The sequence below is a fragment of the Octopus sinensis genome, linkage group LG3 (assembly GCF_006345805.1).
Source record: "Octopus sinensis linkage group LG3, ASM634580v1, whole genome shotgun sequence".
In the NCBI taxonomy this organism is placed as follows: domain Eukaryota; kingdom Metazoa; phylum Mollusca; class Cephalopoda; order Octopoda; family Octopodidae; genus Octopus; species Octopus sinensis.
Window position 1 is genome coordinate 83222131 of NC_042999.1, and position 22307 is coordinate 83244437.

The 22307-nt window shown below is 34.3% G+C and overlaps 1 protein-coding gene across 6 annotated transcripts in view; it reads left to right on the forward strand.

Moving 5' to 3' along the window:
• Positions 1-22307, forward strand: part of LOC115209116 (semaphorin-1A) — a 386134-nt gene that overhangs the window by 312650 nt on the left and 51177 nt on the right. For all 6 annotated transcript variants that reach the window (XM_029777245.2, XM_029777247.2, XM_036501112.1 and 3 more), the window contains exons 6-15: positions 607-694; positions 4574-4678; positions 6637-6725; positions 8690-8831; positions 11743-11836; positions 12661-12808; positions 15347-15468; positions 17291-17373; positions 18097-18307; positions 20859-20933. In XM_029777245.2, coding sequence (XP_029633105.1) covers positions 607-694; positions 4574-4678; positions 6637-6725; positions 8690-8831; positions 11743-11836; positions 12661-12808; positions 15347-15468; positions 17291-17373; positions 18097-18307; positions 20859-20933 — 1157 coding nt within the window. The remainder of the gene's footprint in view (positions 1-606; positions 695-4573; positions 4679-6636; positions 6726-8689; positions 8832-11742; positions 11837-12660; positions 12809-15346; positions 15469-17290; positions 17374-18096; positions 18308-20858; positions 20934-22307) is intronic.

Sequence of the window (22307 nt, forward strand, 5' to 3'; positions counted from 1 at the left end):
CATTTAGCAGCAAAACCAAATTTCTTAACCATTTAGCTATGCCCGCAAAAGAAAATTTATATTCTTCTTTGTTTATGCCATATCAATGACAGAATATTGTCAGAATTTATTACAACTTTGTAAGAGGATGTGTTCTTGTCATACATCCTTAACCAGTTAAATTCTGGTCATGGGAAATAACGTATCAATAAGGAAGTGAATCATCTTAATGCATTTAAATACCAAAGATCTCCATATGTCTGTGTGTGTATGTAAATATATGTATGCGCATGTCTCTGCATGTGTATCAATATGTGTGCATGTGTATATTTATGTGTGTACACACATATATATATATATATATATGTGTGTGTGTGGTTGTTTGTATATGTATGAATCTATCTATTCTTCTGTCTATATATATATATATATATATATATATATATATATATATATATATATATATATATACTAGCTTAAGTGTGTATGTATATGCATGAATACATACATATACATCTATGTGTATGCATTCACATATGTGTATATTATACATAAACGCATATTTCTTGAAATTAAATATCTTATTCAGTTTTTTCTTTTTTTTTCTCCCCTTCCATTTTCTGACAGCATGGCAGTTATGTTACTCGTTACGAATATAATGGAGTTGGAAAATGTCCATTTGACCCAAAGCATAACAGCACGGCAATACTCGTAGGTAAGTGATTAGCATGCTGCTTTTCCAAGTTTGACATAATCGTAACATCTCCAGAATTTTGAAACGTTTCTCAGATTTCATAAATTGAGGACTATGGTCCTGTCACTCAAATCCTGCTTTCTGCTAAGCCAAAATGGTAAAAGAGTTTTCACTTGGTTCAGGGTATTTTTGACATTTCCTGTTTTGTGTGGGTGTATATGTATGTGTATATATATATATGTATACACACACACACACGTGTGTGTGTGCGTAATATATACATTTTATATATATATATATATATATATATATATATATATATATATATATATATATATATATATATACTTATGCTTTTATGAATCATAGCTTCGTTTGTTGTTTCCTCTGGGCCATTTACTGGTTCAATGAATTTATGCCACATGGTATTTTTCTGCTTGATTCACCTATTCATTGAGAATTCTTGCAGTAAGATACACACGCACATAAAATTCTGATCTTCTCATCACCGTTTTACTTTCCTCAACATCTCATCTTAACCCTTTAGCATTCAGACTACTGTCAAATGTGATGCTTATTTATTTAGACTGGTTTGAATTTATCCTGCGTTATCTCTTAGCTTTGAGATTTCAGTGATATGGCTGTTTATTTTTAGAATGATATTGTAGAGTAGGTGTGAGAGGCAGGATCTAGCCAATTTGAATGCAAAACATGTAGAATATCTTAACTTGATATGGCTGGTTTACATGCAAAAGTGTCAAGCTCAGTTTCTGTCATTGCCCTCTCTTATATTCTCCCAGTCAAAGGAGTTGAGCCTCCTTAGTCTTGTAAGTTATAAAGCAGCCTCATTATTGCTGGTGACCTGATAAAACATATTCAATATACTGTAAAGTGATTAGCAAATTGAGCATAGGGTCAAGAAGACACTTTATTCTTGCCAAGGTCATGTGAGCTTCTCCATTACTGGTGCTATGATATAGTGCACCCAGTACTCTGTAAATTGGTTGGTATTAGGAAGAGCAGCCAGCTGTTGTTTGAGATGTCTAAGTTAAATATGGTCCTCTGATTCAGACTGGAACATCCCATCCGAGCCATGCCAGCATGAATAACATGTTAAATTAAAAATGATGATGCTGAAGCTGTATATGAATTGCAAGTGATTTAATCTTAAAGTGTGTATTGAAACTAAGGTAACTACATCATGAAAGAGCCATAAAACTGCACAGAAAGCTGTTAAATTCTAGGATGTCCTGAAGAATTGCTATTTTGAATAAGGTAGCATAACAGTTAATCAATCTTTAGAACCTCATGTAAATTGTTAGATATCCAAATTTCAGTTGCATATTAAACCCTATTAGTGCTTCATTTGGTTTTCTTTTTTTTTTTATATTATGTACATTAGAATAATTTAGAGTATATCAGAGTTTATCTTTTTATTATAGCATCATAAATTATATAATCTTTACAGATGTTTCACTTATGAATATTAGTAATCATTATGTAGTTGATTGCATGATAATATCGAAATGCCAGGTCTTCAGAAGAAAACGATAATTCAATCCACTATTATTTACCAGCAGCAGGCAGTTGCATTTTAAGATACAACTGTACAGACTTAAGAGAATCATCTTTTTTATAGCAGTGAAGAAGAAAAAGACTTAGTTTAAATTTATCAGAAAATAAAGAAAAGAAGGAAGATGTATATGAGGAAGAACTGTAGTTACTATCTTACTGTTCAGGATTTTGTATATTAGTATTACACCTGTCATAGCTATTTGATTCAACATTAATCATTAGACTTTTTTTGTATATATATTATATTTTGTTATGGTTTTTATCTCTTTCTAGTTGCTTATTCACTCTGAAGAGATTTAGAATCACTAATTTCATTTGCTAGTTTTATTAAATTTTTCCAACTCTCAGTAAAATTATCTATTTTGTTTATGGTTATATTAGGTTTTTATTAATTTCATTCCTAGATCTACAGCTAGTTATGTTATCATTCTGGTTAATTATATTAGCTATGATTATACTAGTATTATCACTTATTCATTTATTTGCAGTATTTTTACGCTCGGAAGGTTGAGTTAAGAGGTTATGTGGTGCATTAATGTTTCAGATGTTTATGTAGAAATTATGCTAAATTTAGAGTTATTTCTATCAGTGGATGTAATAATTTGGATTTAGTATTGGAAACGGTGAATAAAACATTCACTGGTATTGTGGAACAGACACCCAGCTGAATAGAAATCTACTATGTGCCCACTGTGTGACACATTGGGTGTCTTCTACTACAGCGCTGGGCCAACTGAAGCCTTTCTGAGGAGATATGGTTTCCAAACCTGAGAGAAGCCTCTTTTATGTGTGTGTGGCATCAGTTGGATGGTTTGACTAGAACAGATGAGTCAGAGAGCTCTGCTAGGCTCCTGCTTTGGCATGATTTCTACTGCTGGATATCCTTCCTTAATGTCAACCACTTAAGTGTGTGTGTGTATGTATATATAGATATATAGCTTTATATATATATTCACAGAGAGAGAGAGAGAGAGATAAAATGGTAAGACAACAAAAGAAAGAAAGAGACCTCGATATTATGTAAATAGAAGAATTTATCTGTAAATGTAATATGTGACAATTATTCGGTAGCCATGTTAAAACTCTGCACTTCGGATGCCAAGGTGGAAATCCAAGCTGCCATCTCTTCAGTTATCCGGCCATTGGAAAAATGCTATGTAAAATGACCATTATAAAAGGGCCCTATGTATAACGGTCATTTTTCATAGCATTTTTCCGATGGCCGGATAACTGAAGAGATGGCGGTCTGGATTTCCACCTCGGTATCCGAAACTCGGAGTTTTATCATGGCAACCGAATAATTGTCACATATTACATTTACACACACACACATATGTATGTGTGTGTGTCTCCTCATCTTGTTTCTTGACATCATCTGCTAATAGTAAATGGACATTACTGTCATAAAGGCAATGTTGTTCCTTTGCGTCCTTCCCTGAAAGCATATTAACTTGCTCAGAAATGGACAAGTGTTAATGACAGGAAAGGCATCCACCCATAGAAATTCTACCTTAACTGAATTTCATGTGACCCATGCAGGCATGGAACACTGTTAAAATGATGGATGGCAACAAAATAGTGATAGTATCGTTTGAATACATAAACAGGTAAAAAAAAGGTATTCAGTAAAAAGATTTTATACTTTTATTTAATATTAAAGCAGCCCTCTCACTCATCTCTCCAGATAATCAATATATTTTCTGTGTTTTTCGGGGTTTTTTTTTTTAGGATCATATACAGCATGTGAGAAACATGAGTAGCTGTACATTACCATTAACAACATGATCGTTGTGTAGTTTTCATGAACTTCCACTCGCTTCCCCCTCGTCCTCATCATCATCCTCCTCATTATTATAATTGCGATTGATGCACTGGAATTGTGTCAGTGACCAAGTCATAGATGTACAATGGAAAAACCTTTGATATTCCGGAGTATACAATACTATCATCACAAAAAAAATGTGTATATATATATAATATATATATATATGTATGTATATATATATGTATGTATATATATATATATGTATATATATATATATATATATATATTATATATATATATATATATATATGTATGTATATGCATATATATATATATAATATAAAAAACAAAATTAGATGTAGCAGTATATCTGTATTTTAAATAGCTATCATGTCTCTTTTCACTATATATAAACTGTTTTAGTTTCAACTCAGATCAATACCAGATCAATTGACTTGCCAAACAACTACAATTCCAATTATCTTCTTTTCTTTTTTTTTTACTTCTCTTTCTTTCTTTTTTTTTTCATTTGTTTCTTTCTTCCTCTTTTTTTTTTGCAGACAAACATCTCTTTACTGCCACAGTTACAGATACATCAGGTCGGGATCCTTTAATATTTAGGGAGATGATCCGTACAGAACAACACGACTCCAGATGGCTAAATGGTAAAGAACTTTGTTTCTCTTTTGTTTTTCAAGATAAATCTCTCTCTTTCACACCACCACTTCCCCACCTCTCTCTCTCTCTCTCTCTTCATTGATTTGATATTTTTCTGTAATTTTTTTTTTCCTTTTTGTCTTCATTTCCGTTAAAATCCTTGTCCATTATTGTATTTCACATTTTTTCATGTTTTTGTTTCATTTTTCATTCTTTGTTCATCATAACATTTCAGCTGTGCATTCATTATACATGCATACTTACACACACACACACACACACACACACACACATCCACACAAAAACACACACACACATACATAATTTTCATACAGGGTTGTTGAATTTCAACATGTGGGCTTTCCACAGTTGTTGTTATTGTTGTTCTTATTGCCTTTCTCCTCTTCCTTCTTCATGAAGGAAACTTATTTCTTTTAGTTAAAACCCAATTTCTTTATCAGAAGAATTCAAAAGACATACCAAAAAGGAGACACACATGCATTCACACACAAAAACAAATTAAATGCTTTGTATATGTGTATGAGTTTAAATAGACAGACAGACAGATAGATAGATAGATCCAATGTAGGCTCAGGCATAGCTATGTGGTGAAGAAGTTTTCTTTGTAATCATATGGTTTGAGTTCAGTCCCACTCTGTGGTATCTTGGCTAAGTGTCTTCTACTATTTAGCTGCAAGCTGACAAAAGCCTTGTGAGTGAATTGGTAACAGAAACTATAGGAAGCCTATTGTATGTGTATGTGCATGTACATATAAATGTGCGTGGGTGTTGATATCCCATGATTTTGCTTAAGTAAAATGATGATACATTTAAGTTCTTTAACATCATACCCAATCATTTCACACTTTTGAAAACCTGTGGAAGAAGAAATCTTTTATTTGAAAAACATTTAAGTATTGGCAACAGGTAGAACATCCAGCCATAAAATCTTGCTTCAAATATGTCCCCATCTTAACCCATTCTAGCATAGAAAAGTAGATGTTAAGCAAATGATGTATATATATATATATATATATATATTATATATATATATATACATAAACATACATACACATGTAACCCATAATTGTTTGTCTGATAATCTATACTTTGTTTCACCTTTGCTTTTAAGGAATTCCTGAAGAGCTATAGGTGAAACAAAATATATTTTCCAGTTCTATATTTAAGTGATGAAGAATTATGTACATTATTTACATTATGTACATATGCCCATGGGCATATGGCATAGTGGTTAAGAGCGTGGTCTACTAAACCCAAGATTCCGAGTTCAATTCTAAGCAGTGACCTGAACAGCAATAATAATAATAACAACATCAAAAAATGCCTTAGGAATGAGAACCTAGGTTCAAAATTTCCCCAAGACACCTGAAGAAGGCTGGAGGATATATCAGCCGAAATGTTGTGTTAACAACAAACAAGATGAGGACAAATAGCAGTCTAATGTAAATAATGAAAATATATTTTGTTAGACTAATGATTATAACTTAAATACTTATTTATTCTCAGACTTAGAGTTCTTTATCCTAAGTGGCTGAATTTATCTATCTGATTGGACAATTTGCCTGAATCAATACAACTCTTCCATACTAGATGTCGTGGTTTTCCGTAGCAGTTTTCATTTCCTGAACCTGATATCCAGTGTGTTCCGCAAGTTGATTGATGTACAGAACTCTCGGTCTGCTGATACCTGTATGTCCATGCAGGGGTGGAGTGGAGTTGGTAGTGAGCGGGGTGGTCTTCCTAACATAATGTTTTCTTCATTCTCTGGTTACCGAAGTGATGGTAGTAAGACTTGCCATACAGTCGCTGTAATACTGTTTTATTACACCTTGCTGAAACAAATGACAATAAAGAAAAAAGGAACACTACCACCTACAATAACTACTACAGTAACAAAGTTGGCTAATGTTTTCTTTTTTTTTTTTATCCTTTTTTTTTTTTTCAGAACCTGACTTTGTCAGCTCTTTTGAATATGGCGATAAAGTTTATTTCATTTATAGAGAAGCAGCTGTTGAAAACATAAACTGTGGGAAGGTATACTATTTTATTTTTATTTTTTTACTTCTTATTTTATCTTATTTTTTTTTACTGTTTTGGTGATGCTGTAACCCCTTAGCATTTAGCTTACTTTATGAAATGTAATACTTAGTTAGTCACTTTGTGTATCAGTGCTGGTGCCACATAAAAAAAATAAATCAAGTCCACATAGTAAAGTGGATGGCATTTGGAGGAGCATCGAACTGTAAAAATAAAATCATGCCAATACTGACCTTGCCTGTTTTGGTGCCACATAAAAAGCACTCAGTCCACTCTACAGGGTGGTTGGTGTTAGGAAGGGCATCCAGCTGTAAAAACTCTGCCAAAACAGACAGTGAAGCATGGTGCAGTCTTCTGCCTAGCCAGCTCTTTTCAAACTGTCCATCCCATGCCAGCATGGAAAGTGGACATTAAATGATATTGACGATGGTGATGGTGATTGTTTTCAATGAATCATGTGTTATCTTGGAGCTTTCAGATTTCGATGATGTAATCGTTTAGTTTTAGAATGACATTGTAGGGTAGGTGTGAGAGACCAAATCTGCCCTCTTTGAACATAAAGCAGTTAATTATTAGTTTAAATCCTGGTGAAGCTGACTCTACTTTTCAATTTCTCTAGGCTAGAAATCATTATAGCGTTTTCAAAATCCAGATGTGTGCATGTGAGAAAGAAAGAAAGAAAGAGAGTGTGTGTATGTCTGTGTGATATACAGTACATAAATAAATAATTAATGTAAAAATAGTGGTAACAAAGCCCATTGCAAAATACTACAATTTTTGTAAAAATAAATTCCATCAACAAAATATTGAAGAATTTTTCTTTTGTATTTCATCAAATTCCATCAAGAGGCAAAATAGATAAATATGAAAAATTCCTTTTCTGTTTTCCTTTTTACTTGAAAATTTACAGACGCGTGCTCTCATACCACACACACACACACACACACACACACATGATCTTTCTCTCTCTCTCTCTCTCTCTCTTTCTCAGTCACCCTCACACACATATATATATTTACATTTCTATGTACTTTCAATATATTTTTCCTCTCCTTTCTCTCTTCCTTTCTTTTCGTCTTCTTTCCTCAATATTGAAATGACATTTGCAGTTGTTTAATGAAACTAGGTTTTAGTGTAAGAAGATCTATTTTAGACATGTGTAGCCGCAGCTGGTCGGTTGTGCAAGGATAGATAGTGCATTTGCATAGTTTCTGACATGCCTCCAAAACCATATATTGTGAACAAAATTAGATTTGTCTTTTATATACATCTATCTATGTATGTATGTATGTATGTATCTATCTCTCTCTCTCTCTCACTATATATATATATATATGTAGAGAGAGAGAGAGATCCTTCAAAAACATATTTGCACAAATGAATTTCAAAGAATTTCTGAATGAATGAACAAATATTTAATAGAATATACCGAGATTTGTTTTGTATTGTCTTGATTTCTTTAGCCAGAAGGTGAAGGGGAGTACACTGCAGAGACGCTGTGGGTGTTTTATTTTGACAAAAGGAGTAGAATTGGATTTTATGTTTCAAAATTTCCAAAATATAGATTCACTTTAACAGCAAGGACACTATGATGCAGTTAAGATTTGAAGATATTCAATTGGTGCTTTAACCCTTTCGATATCAACCCGGCTGAAACTGGCTCTGGCTTTGTAGTACAAATGCCTTGGTTCCATAAGTTTTGAATTAAAATCTTCCACCACACCTTAGCCACAATTTATGTTCCTAATGATAACTAAGTTATTTTACTAAATTCTTTGTTACATTTAAAATTAATTGAACAGAACACAGAGATCTCAAAATAAATACAGTAATAAATGGGTTAAAATACTGAAGATTTTTGCTCATTATTGTTGTTGAATACACCCTTACACCTATATATGTATAGATTTGAATCTTTCAAGACTTCATTGTTACATAACCTTTGTTTTGTTCTACACTAGGTGGTTTTTTCTCGTATCGCTCGAGTTTGCAAAGCAGATCAAGGAGGTCTGAGGTCACTAGGTGGAATCTGGACAACTTTCTACAAAGCACGGTTAAATTGCTCAATTCCAGGAGAATTCCCATTTTACTTCAATGAAGTTGGTGAGTTACAACTGCTTTCTCTTCTTAAAACTATGTTGATATATCCTTTCAGAATGTTTTTTAAGTGGTCTTTCACTTGTAATGCACCTAGAGGAAACATACTAAGAAGGTATTTTGTCCTAAGTGTATCTATAATTAAGGGCATTCATCTCATGGCCATCACATTTGTTTTTATTCTTCAAACTACAGTATCTTATATGTTCTTTACAAACTGTTAGATTATGGTCTGAAAGTAATTTGCTTATTGTTTCGAGAAGTTCAAATGATCACATTGAGGCTTCCTCATTGTCCATTTGAGTCATCTGCCGACCAGCAGCATAGTCTGCATGTCTGTAAGAGTTTGAACTGGCTTCTTGTTAATTATTTATTTGGTAAAAAAAGGGTAAAGACCCCCTTCAGCCATGAATGACCATGGAGTTGCACCTAGAAAGTTACTCCCTGAGGCACAAGTCCCGGTAAGGCTGGGAAAGGCAAAGCTGAAACAGTTTGGCACCAGTGACATTGCAACTCATTTCTATAAAAGAATGAACTGGAGTAACATGAAATAAAGTGTCTTGCTCAAGAACACAACATAAAGCTAGTCAGGGAATCGAATTCACAACCTTACAATTACGAGCCTGATGCTCTAACCACTGAGCCATGCACCTTCACTTAGCCATGCCCTATCTATTTAGTACTAGGATATCAAAATGGTTGAGTGTGTGTTGTGACATCATAATGATCAAAGTTGATGTTGTGATATCACAGTATTAGCACATCATGGAGATAGTGTTAGAATGTGTTACTCAGTATAAAGTAAAAGGATATCAAAATATTTGGATAGTTATGATGTTAAAATACATCAGTGTGATAAAACAATGTGAGAGTAAAACATTAAAGTGCCACAGTTTAGGGACAAGTGTTATGGTATAATGTATTGTAGTATCTTGTGTAAGGATTACAGCAATATTAAAGCCAGGGCTATGATGCCATAAAGTTTTATGAGAGCTGGTGGAAGCATATCATCTGCTTCTCTCATTAAATACTTGAACTAGTGTTGTGCTATCATAAAATGTTAATATCACTTGCCTCATAACATAGCTAGTAAGTGTTATAACATGATATCATACGGTAATTTTATGCCAAGCGTGAGGATTATCAGGTTTTAAGTAAATGATATATGCTCTAACCTGTTATAACATCAAATCTTTAGATATTATATTGTAATATCAAAATGAGTGTTATGATATCATAATTGTATTTAATATCATTAACCTTAAGAGTTTGGTGTTGAAACAAATGTGATGGTATGATGAAGGTATAAATAAAATGATATAAAATTTATGAAACTATTATAATTTTTTATTTTGATATTAAAAAGCTGAACAAGTGTAGTTATACCACAAAATGTTATAAATATCAAGTATTAGGATATTCTAAAGTTGAAACCTGTTTTGATTATTAATATGTATTATGCTGTTGATTGTTAGAATATCACTATATTGTAGCAAGTGTTTCACTATCGTTATTATATATACTCATAAAAAGAGTCATATTTTTATGATTAGATTTATGGGGTCAAATTGTACATAGATACTACTTTTTAAGGGCTGAGATTCATACTAGGATACAAAATACCATATCAGTAGCAGAAAGCTTATGATCTCTTAAATAAGAAAAAAAATGCACAATGAAGTACAATAAAAAAAATCTGATTTGGTGCATTAAAACACACATACTACTAAATAGTAACAAATATAAGGCAACATATCTTGGCTCAGTGGGTAGTGTGTTCGATTACTGGATCGGGCTGATTGTTGTGTTCTTGAGCAAGATGCTTTATTTCATGTTGCCCTAGTCCACTCATCTGTAGAAATGAGCTGTAGCATCACTGATGCCAAGCTGTATTAGCCTTTGTTTTTCCCTTGAATGACATTAGTGGGAAGGCTGGTATGCGTGGTCTTCCATAAACAACCTTGCTCAGACTTGTGCCTCGGAGGGGAACTTTCTAGGTGCAATCCCAATGGTCATCGATGACCAAAATGGATCTTTTTTTTTTTTTTTTTAGAAGCTTCTTTACACTTATAATCACCACACAGTACAGGTCTGTTATCTGTGAAGAACTTGGAATGACTTCTACTTGTACCTGAACTTCCACCAGGACACTTCATCACCACTACATACATATCTCTTTGGAGATACTCCTGATTCATTCTCACTATCTCCCCTAAATTTTAGTAGCCATGTAGCTCCCTGACAACAAGAACCTGCTCTACCTCACCCCTGCTCTCATACCTTAACCCCCACACCCATCTGCAATCGTCTAGCATAAAGAAGACCCCCTTCTCTTCCTCAATAGTGCTAGTGGCATGGAAAAAACACATTGCACATGTTGTAAAATGGTTGGCATTAGGGATGGCATGTAGCCATATGAATGATGCAGGACAGGCAATGGAACCTGATGCAGCCCCTGGCCTTACCAGTTCTGGTGAACCCATCCAATTCATGCCAGCATGGTAAACAGATGTTAAATGATGATGGTGATGATACTCAGTGATATGGTTACAAAAACAGAATTTATGCTACAATGAAATGTGTTATATAATGATGACGATGATGATGAAGTTAATTAGCAAAATTATTATTTTGCATGTTTATAACAAAGAAGCTGTTAATGTTATGAAGTGCTAAAATATGAGAGTTGTTACTATATAAAAATTTAGAATCTTGTAATATTTATATGATGTGATAATATGTCACTATATAACAGTATTACTATATCATTATGACATAACGTAAGGTCATATTGTTTGAATATTACAGAACGAGATTAGGGATTCTTTTATGATATTGCTGTGATATGATGTATTTTTGGAGCATACAAATAACATGCAATGCATTTCTTTATTCCGTTTTTTTAATATCATTTCAGAACATGCAACTAATGTCTTAAGCGGGAACCATGTCTCCTCTAGGAAATTTGATAAAAGTCATGATATCTTTTACGCAATATTCAATACACCCGAGTGAGTGTTGTATATTATTTTCATTTGTTTATTTTGTTTTATTTCATTTTTATTTGAAAAGAGATGTCACAATATGTTAACATGGACATAAGGTGCTAATGACAAGTTTATAATGAACTGAGACCCACAAGGAGATATTGTGACTAAAGGCCTCTCTAAGCAGCCCCATGTCAGGGTGTTGTTGATGGAGAGGCATGAGGGAACATTATAAATCAACAGCTAGGAGGAGTAAGGCGAGGAGATGTTGGATGTCTTCATATTAGAAACATCAGCTCCATCTCCACTACTACACTCCTGCTGCTTTGTGCTGTGGTGTTGACAGGAATGTTGCATCATCTAACATTGATTTTCTGAAGATTCACATAGAACTAATTTCTAAAGAGATAAAGGTGATTTAAGCTGTTCTGATAAAAGACCACATTTAATCACATTTGGCAGGGGAAAAATATTCTATAGTATATACACAGCTTTTTATAAATGCTGTTATAATGGACATCACATTCAGTAAATACCCCAGCACCAGCTTGAAAGAGAGAGTTAACTTTATTTTGTATCAAATAGGTATAACTTCAACCAGGCATCAAAGCCAAGTTGCTAACTGACCTCACTAGAAACATTTCTCCCACACTACGTCTGTCATGGTACAGCTATACCATATATATTGATTTCTCTCGCCATATTCTTTGTTCATCATTCCAACAGTTCATCTCTTTTAATATTTTCATTTTCCTCTCCCACTTTCATACACCTTTGATTTTTTTTGTTTTTTTTTTGTTTTTCCTTTCTTGTTTTTTTCATTTCTGTCTTTGCTCCTTCTTTCACAGGAATAGTGCCCCTGCTTCGGCTGTCTGTGCATTTTCCATGAAGCAAGTCATCAAGACATTTAAGGGTCGTTTCAAGGGTCAGAAATCAGCAGGCCACAACTGGTTGCCAGTCAGCAAAGATGAGACTCCAAATCCTCACCCGGAAGCGGTAAGAAATGATTTATTATTGAATTTCATCAAAGATTAGACTCTGCGATGTTTCAATACTTTCTGGGATGTAGTGGGGGTCACTAAAACTGAATTCCATTCCAGTAGAAGGACCGACTTAATCAATATCCTTCCCAACAAAATTTGTGGAAGGTTGCCAATCTAAGAAATTGTTGTTGTTGTTGCTACTGCTCTTATGAAGGCAACAAACTGGCCGAATCATTATTGTACCAGACAAAATGCTTAGCAGCTTTTCTTCCAGATCTTTACATTCTTAGTTCAAATTCCTCTGATGCTGACTTTGCTTTTCATCCTTTTGGAGTCAATGGAATAAGTACCAATTAAGCACTGGGGGTCGATGAAATTGACTATCCCCTTCTCCCTATAAAATTTCAGGCCTTGTGCCTGTAATAGTAAAGATTGTTTTTATCATTATTATTTGTTTTTCTTCTTCAGTTTTGCTTCCGTTTCTTTTTGAGCTAAGAAGCTCACTGTATACATTGATAGGTCTCTAAAATAAACACACCAGGGTGTTCATTGGGAAAATAAAATGAAGTTATGGGGGAAAAAAAGGAAATTATTATTATTATTATTATAGGCACAGGAGTGGCTGTGTGGTAAGTAACCTGCTTACCAACCACATAGTTCTGGGTTCAGTCCCACTGCATGGCACCTTGGGTCGGGCCAGCCAAAGCCTTGTGAATGAATTTGGTAGACAGAAACTGAAAGAAGCCCGTCACATATGTATATATATATGTTTGTGTGTCTGTTTTTGTCCCCCTTAGATCTCCTGACAGCCGATGCTGGTGTGTTTATGTCTCCATAACTTAGAGGTTCGGCAAAAGAGATCAATAGAATAAGTACTAGGCTTACAAAGAATAAGTCCTGGGGTCGATTTGCTCGACTAAAGGCGTCGCTCCAGCATGCCCACAGCCAAATGACTGAAACAAGCAAAAGATTTTATTATTATTATTATTATCATCATCATCATAGTGCTGATGGATTAGCTGCACTATTAGAGTATTACACAAAATGCCATGTAATCCAGTTCTTTACATTGAGTTTATATCCCATCAAAATCAATTCACTCCCTCTCTCAAATTTCTGACTTTGTACCTTTGCCAGAAATTATCATATTGGAATTAGGAGGACAGCTGATGAAATATTGTATGGTATTTAATTCCATCCATTTACATTTCTACTTCAAATCCCATCCAGATCAACTTATCATTTCATCCTTTTGGAGTAACGTAACTAGTACCAGTCAAGATAACCATCATAATTCATTCCATCATAATATCTGGTTATTTGCCTAGATTGAAATCATTATTACTATTGCTGGCCTTAAAATGCTTAGGGTTTTGTTTGGATCACACCTTTGGGTGGATAGAAACTGAGAAGTAATCAAGCAGAGAGACCAGTCTCATCAAGAAATGATCAGAAAGGACACTTTCTCTGAAAAGTCAATGAGGTGGTAGATATATGCATTGCCTATATCATTTATTACTGCCTCACCATTATACCTTGCTCCAGTTTCCTTTTTTTTTTTTTTTTTCTTTTTGTGGAAAGAATACGTTCTACTATTCAGATGGTTCCTTAGCACCCATTATACTCTCGGAGTAATTAGCATTAGGAAGAGCATCCAGCCGTAGAAAACCATGCCAAATCAGACTGGAATCTGCTGCAGCCTTCCAGTGTGCCAGCTCTGTTAAACTGTCCAACCCATGCCAGTATTGACAACAGACGTTAAATGATGATGATCTCATACATAGAATGGTCAGTATGTTGTGAGTGATAATGTGTAAACATTAGCAACAATCTGCCTGGATTTCTCATTGGTGATCAGGTGCAGTCAATGTTTTTCAAGTATTTCTTCTCACAGCTTGTTTGTTTGTCTGAAACTGTAGTGCTAGTCAAGCAAAAAACCATCATCATCTTGATTGCCATTGTTGTTCTTGTTCTTGGTGCCGTTAAGGTAGGGGGTGGAATACTAAGTTAATACCACCCACTAATTACCTGTTGTTTTTAGATCCAGAAGACCCATAATCAAAGGGATTCCAGCCATCAAGACATTTTGATTAAATCTTTTTGGCAGACATTTTGTCTAGAACTGCATTATTCACCCCCCCCCCACTATTTTAAGATGGTTGGTTGAGATATCAGATGGATTTGGTCCTTAATTCTAGCAACTCAAGCAATTGTATAGATTCTCCCTCGTTGGCCAAAAGTAGAAATTAGTTTAATCCTTCTCTGTACTGAGTTTTAATCCTACCACAGTGGAACTTGCCTTCAGTCATTAAATTTTATATGATTAATATTCTGGGTTTGGTGAATGGAATCAACTATTGTCTTCCACTGATGGTTTTATGAATTTAATCAGACATCATTATATAATCATCACTGTTGTAGATTTTGTAACTCTTGTGATTGTTGTTGTCGCCTGATTTCCAAACCAATCAAAATATTTAAATTTTCCCTAAAAATGAAATGAAATTTTTTTTCTTTTCTTATATTCTATTTTTACTTTTTCTAATTTCAGTGCCAACAAAATTCAAAGCGAATTGATGATGAAACACTGAACTTCATCAAGTCTCATCCTCTAATGAATGATGCTGTACCAAGTCTTGGAGATCAACCGATTTTGGTTTATACTGGCTTCAAGTAAGTTTCCTTTTTCTTTTTTGTTTTTTTTTCCTAGTTGCTGATTTCATTAATTTTTATTTATTGTTCATGGGTATGCAGATTGTCTTGTAAATTTAGCATCAAGCAACCAGTTATTATCATTATCATTACTGTGATTATTAGTACTATTAATAAATAAATGACAGTAGCCATAGGAAATCAAATTAAATGAAAATGCAGTGCAGACATACACACTACTGATGAAGTCAATAGTTTGTAAGATGATAATCTCATTAACAACCCCTCATATTAGGGATTTAGATATTTACATAAACAAGAAAGAAGTAAAAAAAAAAAATCAGCAATAAACTTCCAATGAATTGTTCTGCTTAAGGCAATTAAATCATTTTTAAGAGGATGGCGTCCATTCCAATTAAGAATCTACCACAATCATCTTTGTCATCATCATCATCATCATCATAACATCCACTTTTCCATGCTTGTATGGATCAGACTGAATTTGTTAAAGTAGATTTTTCTACAGCCGGTTGCCAGCTCCAACCTTATATAATATTTTTCCTGTGGTCAGACATAGTTTCACTGAGAACGGGAAGTGAACAATGCTTATTTGCAACCATCATGTGTTTTCAAACATGCCCTCTCTCTCTCTCTCTATCGGAGAGGCACAAGCACCTACACACACATATACGCACACGGCAGTAACTTCCGCCTACCAAATTCAATCACAAAGCTCCGGTTGGCCCAGGGCTATAGCAGAAGACACTTGCCCAAAGTGCCACACGGTGGGACTGAACCCGAAACCATGTAGCTAGGAAGCAAGCTCCCTAACCACACAGCCATGCCCGCACCTTATAATAAATGTTCCTTGCTGCAAACAGTAATTTGATGATTTACAAATGGGTCCCTTGATTGGATTTGAACCAGAGGCCTTTATTTCTTGAAGTCTCTTTTGATGTTGTATTATTTCTCTTAATAGAATCTGCATTCAGAGAGATATTGATGTGTTAGCAGTATACTTCAGCTGGTGCACCCACATTTGTATCTCATGGGTTGAAGTTGGGGGCATTTGGGCTTTACTGTATTATGTCAGTCCATTGCATAGAGGTGCAGGTTAGCAGTCAAGTACATCAACTTTACTGCTTTAGTTTCTCAACCTTGGGTGGCTTGAAGGTAAAGTCAGCTTTGATAGAATTTGAACTCAGAGCGTATAAAACTTTTACTAAATATCCTAAGATATTTTATCTAAAGTGCTGTCTCCAATAGTCTGAACTCTTCCAACCAATAAAATCAAATCCTTATTATTAAAAGGCATCAACTTGGTAGGGTTTTTCATTGGTCAGATAAAATGTTTAGTGTCATTTCTTCCAACTCATCACATTGCAAGTTCAAATCTCATCAGGGCTCAATTTTGCCTTTCATCCTGTTGGGATTGATTAATTAAAATATCAGTCAAACACCGAGATTGATGTAACCAGCTTACTCCTGCCTTCAGAATTGCTGGCCTTATGCCAAAACTAGAAGGAATTACTATTATTATTATTATTAGCTCTTTATGTTTTGAGCTCAAATCCTACCAAGGTCAGCTTTGCATTTCATCCTTGTGAGGTTCATAAAGAAGAGTACCAATCAAGTACTTGCTAGCCTTCTTTTTATGTACTTCTCCAACCATGCCGTTATTATTTTCAAGATTTGAGAGGACATTTGCTGCTATTTCTAGTAAGTTAAGGCATCATCATATAGAAGATCAATTGCATGTTTGTGTTGCAAACTATGGTTTACAGACATCTTTTTTCCATGTTAGAGTCTTATACTTAATGTCTTTTTATTTTTATTTTTACAGTTACAGATTCACTAGAGTTGCCGTACATCCACAGTACCAAGCAGTGGATGGTCGAAAATATGATATTCTCTTCATTGGTACAAGTAAGTACCTCACTGTTGGCATCATTGTGTAATCATCTTTGTTACTGTACTCAGCTCATTCATCATTATTATCTCCTTGATATTTTGCCCTTATTGTGACTTATCAATACCATGCATTCAGATCATCTGTTCTGGGACTTTATGTAAATAGAGTGAAGTCTGTTTGCTGATGTGCTCTGGCATAGCACATGTGAAAGAAATTAATATATATCATAATTAAATTATATATTGTGTATAATAATTAAATTATATATAATTATTCAATTACATATTATGTACTCTGGTATGTTTTTGCATGATTCATATGATCCATAGAAAAATTATCTTGCATGAAACTAGTCCAAAAGCCTGAGGACTGTTGCTCAAACCCCATCGTTTTTATTTTCATTTCACAATATTTTTCCTCTTTCTGTTTTCTTTTTTCCTTCTTTCTTCATTTTCATATTTTTCCCCTTTTTTTGTTTTGTTTCTCTCTTTCTCCTCATTTAATAAAGATATTTGTAATGTTTCTAAAATGTGTTTTGAACTATTATTCTTCTCATGTGTGAGCATGCATCATGTACTTGAAGAAAATAAGTTAGTAGTGCACAAACACAAAGCATATTTAAGCTTATTCTTTTTTCAAATTTATACTTTAATTTATCATGTGTTTGTTTTATTTTCCTACTATTCTCTTTATCTCCCTCTCCTTTCACACATCATCTCCTTGTCTGTCCCTTTCAGATGATGGTCATGTTTTGAAAGTGGTGAACATTGACCAAGGGAAAAAAGTTCGAAGCATTGTCATCGAAGAAATAAAGGTTTTCCACCATGGAGCCAAAGTGGAAGGTTTAGAAGTGTATCATAATTTTGGAATGGAGAAACTTGTTATCGTATCAAGTGACGATATTGTATCAATACCTTTACATCGGTGCCATGAGAAGAAATCTTGCAAGTGAGTAGTAGTCACTTTTTTTTCCTTGTTGCAAATATAATTAACTAGCAGTATAGCCCAGCATTGCTTGGGCATGTTTTCTTTTTGACTCTTTAGAAGTGGAATTTTTGAAAAGTAAAAATTTTGCATTATGTAGCTTGTTATTCTCTTTAAGTGAACATTTTTCTGGTTGAAATACACCGAAGAATGGCAACACAGCAGTCAAAAAATCATAAAAAATAGGGATTTTCATAGAAAAAAGCACCTTCGATGTAAATAATTTTTGGTGTTAACATGGTCTGATTTGAATTTTTTCTTCTACGGAAGGAAGAGCAAGCCTTCTTCTATCATACTCTCAATTTTGGTCAACTTGCGCCGCAGGGTCTCGGAGGAGATAGTGTTAGTTGAAGGCTACCAAACATGCCATACACAGACAACTTCAGCTTTATATATGTATAGATATTCTTTATGCCAAATTGCTGGTCTTGTGCCTATGTTGGAAACTACAACATAGGTTTGTATCAAACAGCTACTATCTTCTGTAGGATAAATTCAAATGTTTCTGGAGTGTATAGTGAAGACTGATAGATCTTTCTCTGTTTATTGGCTGTGACAGAAGAGGCCATATGGTGGATGTGTCTGAAAGGTCTGGAGACCAGCACTTTCTTCTCTGGCCAAGCTCTCATCAATTTCTTCAGATATCATTTGAAGAGGAAGGTGAGAGTTGAGAGGGTAGTGATGCCTTCTAGTGTTTTTACCGAAAGGTGGATGGGAATGGCAAGACTGGTGAGGCTGAACAGGCCTACTCTGAATATGTTTTATTAAGTAGGAGGAAACAAACAAACTGGAAAATAGCATTGCTCATACTCTGGAGACGGTAGAGTAACCCAAGAATTTTAATGTGGGGGTTTTTCTTGAATTACCCTAAGTGGACTGCCCCATTATTGGGGGTGCTATTTATTTACTTATCTAAGTTCAATTTTTGTTAAATCCTTATTGTTGTGTCTTCTTTTGGTTGATGTAAACCCCACTTTAGTGTGTATTATATTTTGTTCATAATGACGAGGAAAAGAAAATATTATTATCAAGGCAGCAACCTAGCAAGACCATTTGCACATCAGGCAAAATGCTTAATGGCGTTTCATCTGTCTTTACATTCTGAGTTCAAATTCTGCTGAGATCATCGTTACCTTTCATTCTTTCGAGGTTAATAAAATAAGTACCAGCTAAGTACAGGGGTCAATGTAATTGACGAAAGCCCTTTCCTGAAATTTCAGGCCTTGTGCTCAAAGTCGAAAGGACTGTTATTTATCATCATCATCATTATTATTATTATTTGAGGTGAGGTGGCAAGCTGGCAGAATGGATAGCATTCTGGGCAAAATGCTTAACGGCATTTCGTCCGTCTTGATATTCTCAGTTCAGATTCTGCCGAGGTTGGCTTTGCCTTTCATCCTTTCAGCGTTGTTATAAAAGAGGTACCAGTTGCACACTGGAGTTGATGTAATTGACTAACCTGCTTCCTTTGAAATCATTATTATTACCAACTAAGGCAGCAAGCTGGCAGAAACGTTGGCACGCCAGGGGAAACGCTTAACATTATTTCGTCTGCTGCTATGTTCTGAGTTCAAATTCCGTCGAGGTCAACTTTGCCTTTCATCCTTTCGGGGTCAATAAATTAAGTACCAGTTACGCACTGGGGTCGATATTATCGACTTAATCCCTCTGTCTGTCCTTGTTTGTCCCCTCTGTGTTTAGCCCCTTGTGGGTAGTAAAGAAATAGGTTTTTCGCCCATTGCTACGTTCTAAGTTCAAATTCCGCTGAGATCGACTTTGCCTTTCATCCTTTTGGGGGTCGATTAAATAAGTACCAGTTACACACTGGGGTCGATGTAATTGACTTTAACCCCTTTCCCTAGCTGCCCCTGTTGCAAAAATTTGAAATCATCATCACCACTATACAGAAGCCGACCTAGTAAGTGGGTGGTGTTAACCTACTCAACCTACTATCTTTATCTATTGACTATTGGGTTCATCTATTGTCTTTCTCTGCCTCATTATCATTATTGCGATTTCTTTTCTCTTTTCCCTTTTTCTTTTACTCACCTCATCTGTTGCTTCATTTTCTCTCATTTATTCATGCATTATTTGACATACTTCTTACACTTTTTGCCTTCATTTGCAATATTTTTCATTCCTTTGTATTTTGTTTCTTTCTCTCCTTCTCCCTTCGTTATTTTTTCTCTCTTTCTCCTAACATTCATTTGTTCATACATTTTTTCTTCCTTATTACTAGTTTTCCCATTCTTTCTTCCTCCTCCTCCTCCTCCAACTGTATTTGTGTTCAAAACCTCATTTTTCTCTTTCATCCTGTGACCAACATCCAATTAATGATGATACATGTGATGCTTCCAATATGCCAGTCTATGCATGATGTGTGCATATATGTGTATAGATGTGTATGAATATGTGTACGTGTGTGTGTAAATGAATGTTATGTTGTATTACTGTTTCTGTGTTTTCATCTTCATTACTTTCATGATATGTATATATGCATATTACCATTATACAGGGAATGTGTGGCCCTACAAGATCCATATTGCTCCTGGCTAGATGGCAAGTGTTCAGCTTTTACAAGTCAAGGAGAGTAAGTCATTTAAAATTATCTCTTTTTGTTTCTTTTCTTTTCTTTATAGCCAACTTCTTCTAGTTTATATGCTCTGTTCAGTTATTTCCATTGATATAGACATGCAGATCAATCGATAGATAAATAAATACTCTAACACACATACATTCACATACGATGAACACAATAGAATGGTGAATAGATATGAATCTAGATTGACAGATAGGGGACCATATATATATAGTCAATACATGGTGAAAGCTTATAAGCTTACTATTATATTTACGATATATGCATACATGTATGTGTGTGTATATATATATATATATATATATATATATATTCATGCATGTATACATATATATATATATACACACATGCATGTTTACATATTGTGTATATGTATACACAATATGTGTGCATATATATGTGTTTGTGTATATGTATATTTTTAATAAATGTATGTATGTATATATATATATATGTATGTTTTTTTGTGTATATGTATGTGTGTGTGTATATGTATGTGTGTGTATATATATATGTATATGTGCACACATACATGTATATACACATAAATGTGTGTGTGCATATATATATATAAATATATACATGTACATGTAAATATATATATATATATATATATATATATATATATATATATATATAACTGGAAGATGTTGATGTACTATTTTACCTCTCTGACATTCTCACTGCTTGCAGTCATTCTGTCAACAAATAGATGAATAGAGGCACTTAGTTGGTGGTTTATGGAAGAATAAGACTGTGTTGAATTGCCAATTTTTCATTGGTCTGCTTACATTGGCAGCATAGGACTTGTGGACTATTGATGGGTTAGAATAGGGGTATTTATGTAGAAATAATCTGTCTACCTGCCAACAGTCATTGCAGTGCTATGCAGAGAAAATTACTGCTGTGTGATGTTTAAACAGGTGTCTTTAGCTAATGTTCTGTGCAGGTTATGATAGAAATATTAACTTGGTTAATATTTTAGATTTCTTGTTTAACATTTTTGAAAGAATGAATTAAAATGTTGACATTTTGCTGTCAAGCATGGGTAGCATCTCTTAGAACCATTAGAGATATAGAATTGCATGTTTGACAATGCTACAGCTTATCTAGATGTTGGTGATGTTGTCACTATCCTTCAAACTCTGCTCATATTGGGAAGAAAGTCTGGTACTATCTCTGGGTTCTAAACTAGTTAGAGTGCTGTATCTATCTCCTTGTAAACATACTTTTTGAGTGGCCAGTGCATTTCCCCTCAGTACCATCCAGTTGTTATCTTTGTTCTGTATATGATCGCCTTTGAGAGCCATTTCGTGTTATATGGTCAGAACATGGTATTTTTGAAATAGTATTTTAGTGGTTGTG